General features: G+C 40.1%; 1 protein-coding gene across 6 annotated transcripts in view; it reads left to right on the forward strand.

Annotated features, from left to right (window-relative positions):
* Fam172a (family with sequence similarity 172 member A) overlaps positions 1–11,704 on the forward strand; it is a 432,511-nt gene extending 420,807 nt beyond the window's left edge. For 3 of the 6 annotated variants that reach the window (XM_029468399.1, XM_021180172.2, XM_029468404.1), the window contains one exon: positions 8,988–11,704. In XM_029468399.1, coding sequence (XP_029324259.1) covers positions 8,988–9,130 — 143 coding nt within the window. In that variant the 3' untranslated portion in view covers positions 9,131–11,704. The remainder of the gene's footprint in view (positions 1–8,987) is intronic. The other 3 variants (XM_029468401.1, XM_029468403.1, XM_029468400.1) reach the window with 2 other exon arrangements.
* Positions 11,705–12,329: the final 625 nt, after the last annotated feature.

Raw genomic sequence — 12,329 nt, forward strand, 5'->3', positions numbered from 1 at the left:
AATCTTGCTAGCATATGCAATAGTGTCTGGGTTTGGTGGTTGTATATGGGATGGATCCCTAGGTGGGGCAGTCTCCCTAGGTGGGGCAGTCTCTGGGTGGTTCTTTCTTCTGTCTCTGCACTGAACTTTGTCTATGTAACTCCTTCCGTGAGTATTTTGTTCCCCATTCTAAGAAGGAGCAAAGTATCCATACTTTGGTCTTCCTTGAGTTTCATGTGTTTTGCAAATTATATCTTGGATAATCTAAGTTTCTGGACTAATACACTTATCAGTGAGTGCATATCATGTGTGTTCTTTTGTGATTGGGTTACCTCATTCAGGATGATATCTTCCAGATCCATCCATTTGCCTAAGAATTTCATAAATTCATTGTTTTTAATTGCTGAGTAGTACTCCATTGTGTAAATGTACCACATTTTCTGTATCCATTCCTCTGTTGAGAGGCATCTGCATTATTTCCAGCTTCTGGCTATTATGACTAAGGCTGCTATGAACATAGTGGAGCGTGTGTCCTTATTACAAGTTGGAACATCTTCTGGGTATATGCCCAGGATAGGAATTGCTGGATCTTCCTGTAGTACTATGTCCAATTTTCTGAGGAACCACCAGACTGATTTCCAGAGTGGTTGTACCAGCTTGCAATCCCACCAACAATAGAGGAATGTCCCTCTTTCTCCACAGCGACAGACAGGTAGATCAATGGAATAGAATTGAAGAAATGAACCCACACACCTATGGTCACTTGATCTTTGACAAGGGAGCTAAAACCATCCAGTGGAAAAAAGACAGCATTTTCAACAAATGGTGCTGGCACAACTGGCCATGTAAAAGAATGGGAATTGATCCATTCTTATCTCCTTGTACTAAGGTCAAGTCTAAGTGGATCAAGGAACTCCACATAAAACCAGAGACACTAAAACTTATACAGGAGAAAGAGGAGGGAAAGTCTTGAAGATATGGGCACAGGGGAAAAATTCTTGAACAGAACAGCAATGGCTTGTGCTGTAAGATCGAGAGTCAACAAATGGGACCTCATAAAATTGCAAAGCTTCTGTAAGGCAAAAGACACTGTCAATAAGACAAAAAAGGCCACCAGCAGATTGGGAAAGGATCTTTAACAATCCTAAATCAGAGAGGAGACTAATATCCAGTATATATAACGAACTCAAGAAGATGAACTCCAAAAAATCAAATAACCCTATTAAAAAATGGGGTACAAAACTAAACAAGGAATTCTCAACTGAGGAATACCGAATGGCTAAGAAGCACCTGAAAAAGTGTTCAACATCCTTAATCATCAGGGAAATATAAATCAAAACAACCCTGAGATTCCACCTCACACCAGTTAGAATGGCAAAAATTCAGGTGACAGCAGATGCTGGCAAGGATGTGGAGAAAGAGGGACACTCGTACATTTTTTTTTTTTTTTATTCCCGGTGTTGCTTTGGCCAGTCAGGTTTTGTGGATCTGTACAAATTTTAAGGCTTTTTTTTTTTTCTATTTCCATGGAAAACACCATTGGAGTTTTAATAGGGATTTGCCACAATATGGATAGCCCTCTAGGTCCTAAGTGGTAAAAAAATAAAAGCCAGACATAGAGAAAACATCACATACTCACTTACAGGGACTCTTTTTTCAAAATCAAATAGAAGTCAGATTTAATGGTACATACCTTTAATCTCAGCACTCAACAAGCTGAACCCAGCCTAATCTAAATAAAGAGTTATAGGCCAGGGTACTTAGAGAGACCCTGTCTCAAAAGAAAAAAGTTAGAGAGACAGAGAACAAGAATGATGATGAGTGAGGAGGAAAGGGAGAAGAAAGAAGCTGATGTGCTCAATGCATAGCAAGAGCAAGTCTCCCTACCTGCCTAGCATGCCTGCAGAGCACGAGCTAAGCAGGAGAGTTAGACAGAAGACATGTTGAATTAATGATTTCATGAAGCAAATGTTTTTAGCTGTTAGAGGTGTTTAACCCTCTGTGTATCTTATCATACTATAGGCATTAAAAATATTCAACAAAATTTGTTTTTAAGTAATACTTAAATCATTTAAAATAGCAGAAGAAAGCGGCAACCAAAAATGGAAGGTTTTGCCCATCCCTTTTAAGAAATAAAAATTATTTTATTTTTTATATAGGTTCATAGGTAGTTTTGCCTGTATGTATATCTGTGCACCATGTGTGTACAGTGCCAACAGAGGCCAGAAGAGGGTATTGAATTCTTTGGAACTGGAGATACAAATGGTTGTGAGCTGCCATGTAGATTTCAGGAACTGAACCTGGGTCTTCTGTAAGAACAGCTGATGCTCTTAATTTCTGAGCCATCTCTCCAGCCCCTTTTGCCCACTCTTAAAGGGAATTGATATATCTTTAGAAGCCAAGTCTTGGGTAACATATAATGAAACAATCATTTCAACCAAAGATGGCAGGCCAGGCATTGTGGTGCACACTTTATTCCCTGCCACTTGGAAGGCAGAAGTGGGTGGCTGTCCATGAGTTCAAGGTCACTCTAATAGTGAGTCCCAGGACAGCCAGGGCTACACAGTAAGACCCAGTCTCAAAATTGAAAAAGAAAGAAACCATCTGTTTTCCTGCAGTCTAGATTCAATAGATAATGAAAATACATCTGTTTTTATTGATTTTGTGGGAGCTGATTAGGAAGGTTTGCCTTGGCTTCAATAACAGACCTGTAGATTAGGCTCTACTCTGCCTCAAGAATAAGTTTACTTCCCAGAGTTATCTCCATGGTCTTAAACCACCTAGTGTCTCTAATTGCCTTCTCATGTCCCACCAGAGCTAAGAGATATTTGAGAGCATGTTAGTATACAAACAAAAGGACAGGCTACCCAGAAGCTGCAGATACTGGGGGTTTCCACATCCAGTGTTTCTGTCCATATCCTAGCCTATCTCTTTGCTTAGGTCAAACCTAACATCTCACTTTTAGGGTCTCAGCACGATTTAATGGACTTGCTACCATGTTAACAATGTGTTGACTTAGCTGCAGTAGGTATTGTTCTCACAAAGTCTCAATCAATATTTTACTCTGTCTTCTACCTCCCTGTGTGGCTGTCCCACACTTGTGTAACCGTGGCTACCTTTCTACTAGTGCCCCAGTGCCCCAGGTCCCAAATAATGACTCTGGGACTTAATTATTTATGAATAAGCTTGGGCTTGTTCCCTGACTAGCTTGTAACTTACATAACCCTTATTCTATTCTGTGTGTGCCACATGGCTAGTTACCTCTTCTCAGTTTTGTATGTAATATCCTCAGAGTCCAGGTGTCGAATCCTTCTGGTCTCTCCCCATGGTCTCATCATACCATCTCTCTTCCTCTGGTCTCTCTGGGACCCCCTAACTGGGATTGCCCTATTCTTTTCTGCCAGCTAAGTGGCTTTATTAACTAATCATAAGTGATGGAAAACAATTTTTACATAGTATTGAGGCCCAAGATGCTTGACCATGCCATGGTCTGGACTGTAACGAGATGTCTGGGCACAGACATCAGCTTCTGGATGCACAGTGCACAAGACCAACCCCCAACACACTTGCACTGTGCACTCACAGAGCTTCCTTGGCAATCCTTCTCTGTTCAAATATAAGTTTGTATTTTTTTAGAAACTCTGGAGTTCATTTTCAGACAGATCTCTGTGGTTTTGTTTTCTTTTTAGAAGGCACAATATTTCTTGGTGCTCTGGTTTTCTCTGATTCTTCATAACATTCTAGAAATAACTGTTGGTGAGCTCATAAATTCAGTAGTTAATCCCACTGGGGCTCACCAATACCTATTTCAGACTCACATTTTTTATATATGAGACTCCTTCAACAATTCCCCTACCTGTTATTATCAGCATACCTGTATTGACAAGATCTTCATTACCTCCTAACTGTGCATACTTTTTTCTTGTTAAAGATCAATTTTTAAAATCAAACTTTGTCATTTGGAAAATATCATAGACATATTACCCTGCTAATATTAATGTGTCTCATAGACCCATATTTTCTTTTCTCCTTTGTCAAATGAGTTTACAATGTTTTTTATCTTTTGCTTTAATATATATTATTATAATATATATCTTATTAATATATTTTTTGCTTTAATATATATACACACACCTATATATGTATGTATGTATACATATATATATGCATGTGTATATATGTATATACTATATATATATATATACATATATATATATACTCATCTACAAAGAAGATAAAATAGGGGGACATAGACAGTTCTCCATGAAATAGAGATATAAGAAAACTATCATATTTAGAGGTGACTTTGTGAACAGTGATATTCCCTATTCTAACCAGAATCTAACATGTAAATTATACATGGAATGTTAGAATTATTCCATGATCTTTTGATCTTAGGTCATGTAAGATAAAGTAACTAGTAATAATTAAAACAATGAATCAAACCAAGAAATTATTTTGAATTATCTTTTTTTGGTAAATGTTTCTCTACAATTATAATGTTCTTCAATCTCTACTCCCTATTCATTACTTATAATTTACCAGTAAATCTCATAATATCTGGCAAAAGTGTGTGTGTTTGTGTTTGTGTAAAATATCACTTGTTTTATTTGTCTATTAGAGACTTTCCCCTCTGTTATAGAATGTAGATGGTGCAAGGTGCATAGTTATTTACATTATGACACTTCTTTTACTGGGCTGGGAGTCAAGTGTTCAAAGGTCCTGGGATCAATCCCAGCACCATAATACATACCAAAAAATCAATTTCAATTTACAATGTTTTAACTTTTACAATGTTTCTTAACTTTTTGAAACTTTGTTTTTGTTACTTTTAAGTATGTAAGTTCAGTTGCCCATGATGGTGAGAGGCATTAGATCCCCTAGAGTTGGAGTTGCAAGTGATTGTGAGCTGCCTGGAGCAGATTCTGGGATTGAATTCAGGTCTCCTTAAAGACAGAGCCATTTCTCCAGCCCCTATTTTTGTCTTTTTAAAACAAATACTAGGAAAAAAAATGGGTTACAACTTCAAAACAGTATACATCTGCCAAAATATTTTTGGCCAAGATTTTTGCAGCTACCTCAGTATTGTATTTATATGTGTTTCTACAGGGGGGCGGGGGGAACACGCATTAAGGTCAAGTGAACAAGAATATAGGCTGGTATCTTAGTTTCCTTTTTTGACCAAATAAGAGCAACCTGATGAAGAAAAGGCTTGTTTTATTGGCTCATAAGCATGCACTCACATGCACATACCCAGAGACATGCTTACACATTATTTTAAAATAAATATTTTAAGTGGCCATTCTTTGAGCACTATTTTATGCAGGTTTTCATATTAATTTGTCAAAATATTCAGTGGAATTTTTAAGGCTTATTTTCATTTTATTTATGTGTATGGGTGTTTGCCTGAATTTATGTCTGCACTGCAGGTCCCACAAAAGCCAGAATAGGGTGTTATATTCACTACAGCTTGAATTACTGGTGGTTGTTACTTACCATGTGGGTTCTGGGAAATGAACCTCAGTCCTCTGCAAGAGCAACAGTGTTCTTAACAGCTAATCCAATTCTCTAACCCCACTGAATTTTTTAAAATGATATCCAAACTTAAAATGTGTGTGTGCAAACCAAGACTGACATGACTGTAGTTATGTATCTTCCAAATGCTACTTATGAATGTTAAAAATGCACTTTCAGTGATAGGAGGATGACTCCATTGATAAAATGCTTGCCTTTCAACCAAAAGAGCCTGAGTTTAATCCCCAGAACCCACATAAAAGAAAGTCAGACATGATGGTATGTGCTTGTAATCCCAGCATTGGAAGGGCAGAGTGAGACAGGCAGAGCCATGGAACTCAGTTGCTGGCCAGCTTATCCCAAGGTCAATGAAAGACCTGGTCTCAAAAACAAAACAAACCAAAACAAAGCAAAGCAAAGCAAATGAGAGTGCCTGAGAAAGAACCCCCAAGGCCCTTCTCTGCCTTCACATGCACTCCCTCACATGCACACACACAGTCTTGCATACACATGAACACATGCACAATGACCACTTCCAAAACTTAAGAATTTTTTAAATTAAAAAAGTTTTTGGATGATTTCATACATGTACTTCCAAATTTTCATACATGAGTGTTTTATTCACAACATTTCCACCCATCTTTCTTCCCATTCCAACTCCTACCATGTTACCCCCTCATCCTCAAATTTTTTACCTCCTCTTTATTATTGCTGCATGGATGTGTGTATAGAGGCTGTCAAGACATCTAGTACTACTTGAATGTACACATGCATGTATAAGTGTGTGTGTGTGTGTGTGTGTGTGTGTGTGTGTGCTTAGAACTGAATAACTTAGCAAGGGCATGTCCCAGTGGAAGACAGATTCACCCTATTTCAGCAGTCACTAATTGCCTGTAACTCTATATCTAAGATGTTATATTTTCTAATAAAATTTTATATTACACTTCAGTGTATAATTTACCAACTTTTACTTTAGAAAGAATTCTTTGTTCCCTGCCCTAACTCGGTTACCTAATGTAGGTGTAATTCAGCTGGCAACCTGCTTTACTTACTGATTGTCCCTCTTCTGATAAAAGCATACAATCTAATTATTTCATCTTTATTTGCAAGAGTAGATGTTCAGAACAACTGCACATACCCAGTTCTCCTTTGCACAATGGTCTTTTCAGAGCAGGACTGCTCGTGCAGAGAGTTGTCATAAGCCAAAACCAAAAAGAATTTTGAAGTGATTTTATCATCAAGGACATTTGTTCATCCTTCAGAAAGATTGTCACTAGGGAAGGGGGGGGGAGATAAAATTGCTTGAGCCCATTGACTGAAAGTCTCTCCAGAGTCATAGACTGAGTTGGTTTTCAAGGAGTAAGAGGAGCTGTGAGAGGAGCCCCCCGAGACCTTTACAAATTGTTCCTCACCTGGTCACCACTGGCAGGTGTAGCTGATCTTATAGACAAATGGTAGATGTGAGTAGGTTAGGATATGGGAAGGAAAGAGACAGCTAACACTGGGGGACACTCGGTGCTTGGGAATAGAGGTTGCATCTGAGGATGGTCATTCAAAAAGAACAAATGCGGATTAACTAGTCTGTCATCAGGAGTGCAATTTGATACTTGGTACTGAGCTGAAAGCAGACTGTAGACCATACAGAAAAAGACAAACTCTTCATAAACCTTCCCAGAGACAGGGCCTTCTAGAAATATTCATGACATTTACTTGAAATAGACATGTTTGAGGATGTCTAGAACTGTACACTTGTGTTTTAAGAATATAATTCCCTCCAAATTCAAAGAAATCCGTGGTGGGCATCATTTGACAAATTTAGTAAAACAAAATACAATAATGGTATCAACATGTTTCATGTGTTTTAAAGAACTTGTAATTTTGCACACATACTGGTGAAGTCCGGCTTTTTCCTAAGAATTCTGTTAAGAATGATCAGAATGTATTCAGGCCCTTTAAGACTTACCAGTGAGACATTTCCTCACCAATTCCTTCCACTGAATAAATTGAATTTTTCCAGAAATGTGTAAGCAAATAGAGAAATGACCTCATTTTTCAGTGTAGATACAGTGCTATAGGAGGCTCTGTCTCCAGAGGATGACTTCAATATTGGATCTTAGTTCCAAGAACAAGTTCACAAGGCCAGAGAAGAGGGGGTGAAGACATCATTGTGAAGGGCACCTGGCAAGAAATGAGTTCTCCAGTAGGGACAGCTCCCACAGCTAAGTCACATGCACAAACTTGTAGCTTTCTGCTCTCTGGCCAACCAAGTGCAGCCATAGCATCTTTATTGTTATATCTTCCAGATTGTGATACTGTCACAAAGCTGTTGCTAGGCAACAAATGTGGTTACCAGGTCTCAGCGAATAGCTGAAGGGGGAAGGCAAAGTGTTGCACCATTGTAGAGTAACCATAGCAATGACCTACTATTACAGACTAAAGAATTATCATTAACAATGTTAAAGTATCAGAGGCCCTGAATTCAGAGACTTCCAAGCAGATTCTGCATAATTGAGTGATTGCAGTTGAGATTTCAACTGTTTCCTAATGTCTATGAGGGAGTATTTGTAATTATTTTTATTTTAATTAAAAAATTGATTATGAAGTTATTGGTTAAATTATATACGCTATCACAAATCGTCTTTTTTTTTCTTAAGCCCATATTATTTCTTCCTTTTTTTCCCATGCCTACATGCTACCTGCTTCCTTTTTCAAACTAAAGGTTCCATTTGGTTTGAAGAATAGTGTATAATATTCAACCCAATATTAAAACCACAGAGAGAAACTGTAGTAAAATAACCTGGTAAATTGAAAATCTAACGTTTTTCTGAATTCCCCGACTGAATAGGGGGCCTAAATGCTCTTTCAGTGGTTCTGCTTTGAAACACAGTTTGTCTGGCTTTTCTAGATTTGTTGTAAAATCTGTAAAGCATGTGGCCCGCCTAGGATACTTTCAAGGCCCCTGGTCTCCTTTTGAATCCGTCCTTTCATTAAATATCTCCAGTGATTTGATCCCAGTGACCTCACTGAGACAGTCGTGTCCAACATCAGAGACTAGGACAGGCCAGAAAAAGAACTATTCCCCCCATTTCTGCCTGGGAAGCCAAGACACCGAGGCGCTCCGGGGTGGGTGTGGTGGAATCGGGATCCCGCACGCTGGGGAAACCAATCCCAGGCCTGGAGAGGTGGGTGGTTTCTGGGCGGGAGAGGGAGTGGCCCTTCCCGCTGAGCTACTGGATTGGCCCTGAGGGCCTCGGGCCCCGGGAGCTCCGGGCTGTAACTCTAGGGCCCGGCAAGCAAGTTCTAGCCGGGCGAGGGAGGGCGGGGGTGGGGGCGCGCTAGGTGGCGCGCCCCAGGGACACCAGAGACTGGCGGAACCTGGGCGGGTGAGCGGGAGGCGAGCTCGCCGGCGGCGGTGCACTCGCCTGGAGGGTGGGCTCCTCGCCTCCGGCCACACACCCGTGCGACCCCTCGTAACCCGGTGTGTGTTTCCGCAGGCACCGACCGTCACGAGCTCACTTCCTGGAAGAGCTTCCCGTCTATCTTCAAGTTCTTCGCGGAAGCCTCGGAGGCCAAGAGCAGCTCGCAGAAGCCGGCCCTGACGCGGCGCTCGCACCGGATCAAGCACGAGGAGCTGTGAGCGCGCCGCCGCCCGCACGCCGCCCGTAGCCTCCCGGCCCCCATTAGATTGCTTTCTTTCTCCAGTGCAGGGTCGTGATGTGTCCGTCTAAATAGCGTTTTGCATTATTTCTAGATGAGTGCAACTGTCAAAGCAATATGGCTTCAGCGGCCGAGTTGCCTGCGGCTGAGCCGGGCCTCGCGCTGCGGGCCCGGGCGACCTAGGCTGACAGCGCCCGGAGTGCCAGCGCCCAGCGCTCCTAATTGCCCGGCTGATCTGCGGGCGCGGCTGGACGAGCGGCGTCTGCGCGGTCCTACCGCCCGCTGCAGCGCGACTGCCGCTGCCCAGCCTCAATTGTGCCCATTTTTAATCCCCTTTAAACCCAGCAAGCTTTTCTGCTAAACCTCAAACTTGATTTTAACCAGGTTTTTTCCTCGAGTCATCTTATGAGCCCGTCTTTTACACAAAGCCACACAGTCGAGTCCTAAAAATGCCAACTTTAAATTCAGAACATGATGGACTATGTAGTTTGGAGAGTACAATTTCTCTCTCCCTATAACGACTTATTTTCACTTCAAACCCCACCCCAAAAAAAAAAAAAAACTTTACATGAAGTACTGAATCCGAATCCTCATTTCTGCCAGTTGAACTCCAGTCTTTATGTCTCTGATTTCAGGAGAGAATGTCGAAAAGAAAATATAAACATCTTTTAGATGTAGGTATAAGTCTCCATGTTCAGTGAATTTTCCAATTACTTATAAGAACTGACCTTACTATTAAAATATATAACACGATGTGTGCGCCAGTGCAGAGTGGTGGTGGTAGCTGTTGATCATTACAAAATGTACTTTCACCTTTCTTGTACCCTGTGAGATGCAGGACTTTTTTACTATCATCAAGAAAATAAAACTACATACCCTCTTTCTTCCAAAAGTCCAAGTAGGGTTAATGTGCTTCAGTTTTCATCTGCAGTAGGAAAAGAGAGGCATAGTGTGAATGGGTTTCTCTTTCGGGGCCAAAATGTTTACTGTTCTCTTCCTGTGATAGGGCACTGCCCTGTAATTCCAACAGTTAGGCCAACGCAGAAGATAAAATAAGTTGACATTTTACTGGCTTTTGAATTAAAGCATTAAACATTAACTACTTGAAAATTTTAATTAGTGAAGGTTATATCCAGTGGGTGAGATTGTGATTTAATACATCCATCCTTTTTAAAGTGAATGCAATAAGTAATTTGTCTACCTTGTTTGAGACCTTGAGACAGTAGAAGCAAAATGAGTCTGAGTTACTAATGACAGGGAAGAAAACCTGAGCTCAACCACCTCATGAGGAATATTCTCATCTCATGAACTGATTTTAGCAAGTTTTAAACTGGTAACATGTCATGCTCTTTGCACATGCATACATTCAGTAATTCTGTAGGGATAGTAAAGTCCTCAGTGGCCATAGCTGGGCATCTCCTGACATTACTTAGGCAGAAGTACCTTAGGAAAAATCAAAATGGGGCTTTCTCCAGCTTTTGGGCAGTTTGAAATATGTTACTCCAACAGTGTCAAGCGCATTGGACTGTCATAGTGGCCCTTTACATTTCTGTTTTTAGAAGAATTGGTGAACTCTGTGAAAATAATAATATCTTTCCAGTTACTGGGCTTGAAACACTGGTGTGCATTGGTTATATTTTACCAAATGCTATAAATTGTCTGGTGTCTTCAGTATGTGAAAATGTTCACAAGAAAGTGAGTTTGCAACATCAAGAGGTTGGAAAAACCTATGCAGTGCTAAATTTGCTAAACTTCTGCAGCTAAATTAAAGCAAATTTAAAGTGCTCAGCTTATGAACCAAACAAAAGTATCCTGTTCCTTCCCTCCGGGTTCCTCTCTGCAATTCTTAAACCTTATTTAGAGAAAGACTCTGTTTCCTTGGGATGAGTACTTTACTGTCACTGAATTGTAACCTTGTCTTCTGTCTAGTAGAGAGCTATTTACAAAGTACATTTTGTAAAGGTCTGTTCTTGTGGATCTGTGCTATAGCAACCCAGAGGGAGCCAGGCACAGCACTCCAGATCACCAGCTGATGAGTGACGAATGATTCCTTACAGTGCAGGATTTTGTGACCTGTTGATTGGGTTGCTGTTGGTATATGTGTAAGGATGTTATTCACCTCAGCTTTCTTGGGATAACAACAAGCACTTGGCAGTACCCTGCCTACGGGGAGGCCAGGGTTAATATTTCTCATCTGGCCTTCTCCCTATTTTTATTCTAGGCACACAGTGGTAGAAAGGTAAGGTGTGAGCTTTTTTAAAAATAAATCTTATACTTAGTTCTTAAAGTAAATAGATGGAGAGAGACATAAATTGGAAATTCAAAATAGTCTGATTCTAGCTTTGGAGCTTTTTCGGGTACCTAACACACAGTCCTTGGAAGTCATTGTGGATGTTCGCTAGACCATCTAGTTGTAATAATTGTTCTTTTCTCACAGTTCTGCCTTGTGCTTCCTGAAATGCACTATTGTTTGTTTATATGTCAAAAATAATAAAGTATGAACCTCCTGTAATCTTGTTTACCATTTTAAAATAAAATTTTTCCAGCAAAGCAACTGTGTATTCTTTCTTCCTCCTCAGTTCTTTATTCACCAACTGCACAGAGGCTGTTAAAGCTGAAAGCTAGCAGGAGTGATTGGTCCATCAGAATTAGAAGCCTTATAACATTACTTAGTATGACTGCTACTACTGATGTAAGGCAATATCCTAACTTCATTTGAGTCACAAGCTCACATATATCTTGTAGGTAGCATTTTTACCACATATTCTCAATATACAAATACCTTCTTAGCAAGGAAATTAGAAAACTTGTCTTCAAATGTTTTATAAAATAAACAGTACTGTACATTTCCAAAGGGAGCTTGGTAAGTTGCTCCCCAACTACTGCTAGCAAACCTCGATAAACTGTGTTCAGCTCAAAACTACCTTGTTTACATTTATGCTACAGCTATTCCTTCCTAAACCTTGCACTCCTCTGAGAGGTTGGGTGACAGAGTGTGTTAACTAAATTAGCACTGCTAATAAACTAGATTTTTTTTTCATGTTTCACTGTATTGCCTAGGGTTCCAATCCAAACATGTGAATCCCACATGTTGTAATCACTGTATAGATTGGCTAACTGATAGGTTCTTGTTGGAAGCTGTACTCTGAATTCATTTAAGAAAGACTGCTATTAAGTAA

Source organism: Mus caroli, chromosome 13 (assembly GCF_900094665.2).
Source record: "Mus caroli chromosome 13, CAROLI_EIJ_v1.1, whole genome shotgun sequence".
Lineage (NCBI taxonomy): Eukaryota > Metazoa > Chordata > Mammalia > Rodentia > Muridae > Mus > Mus caroli.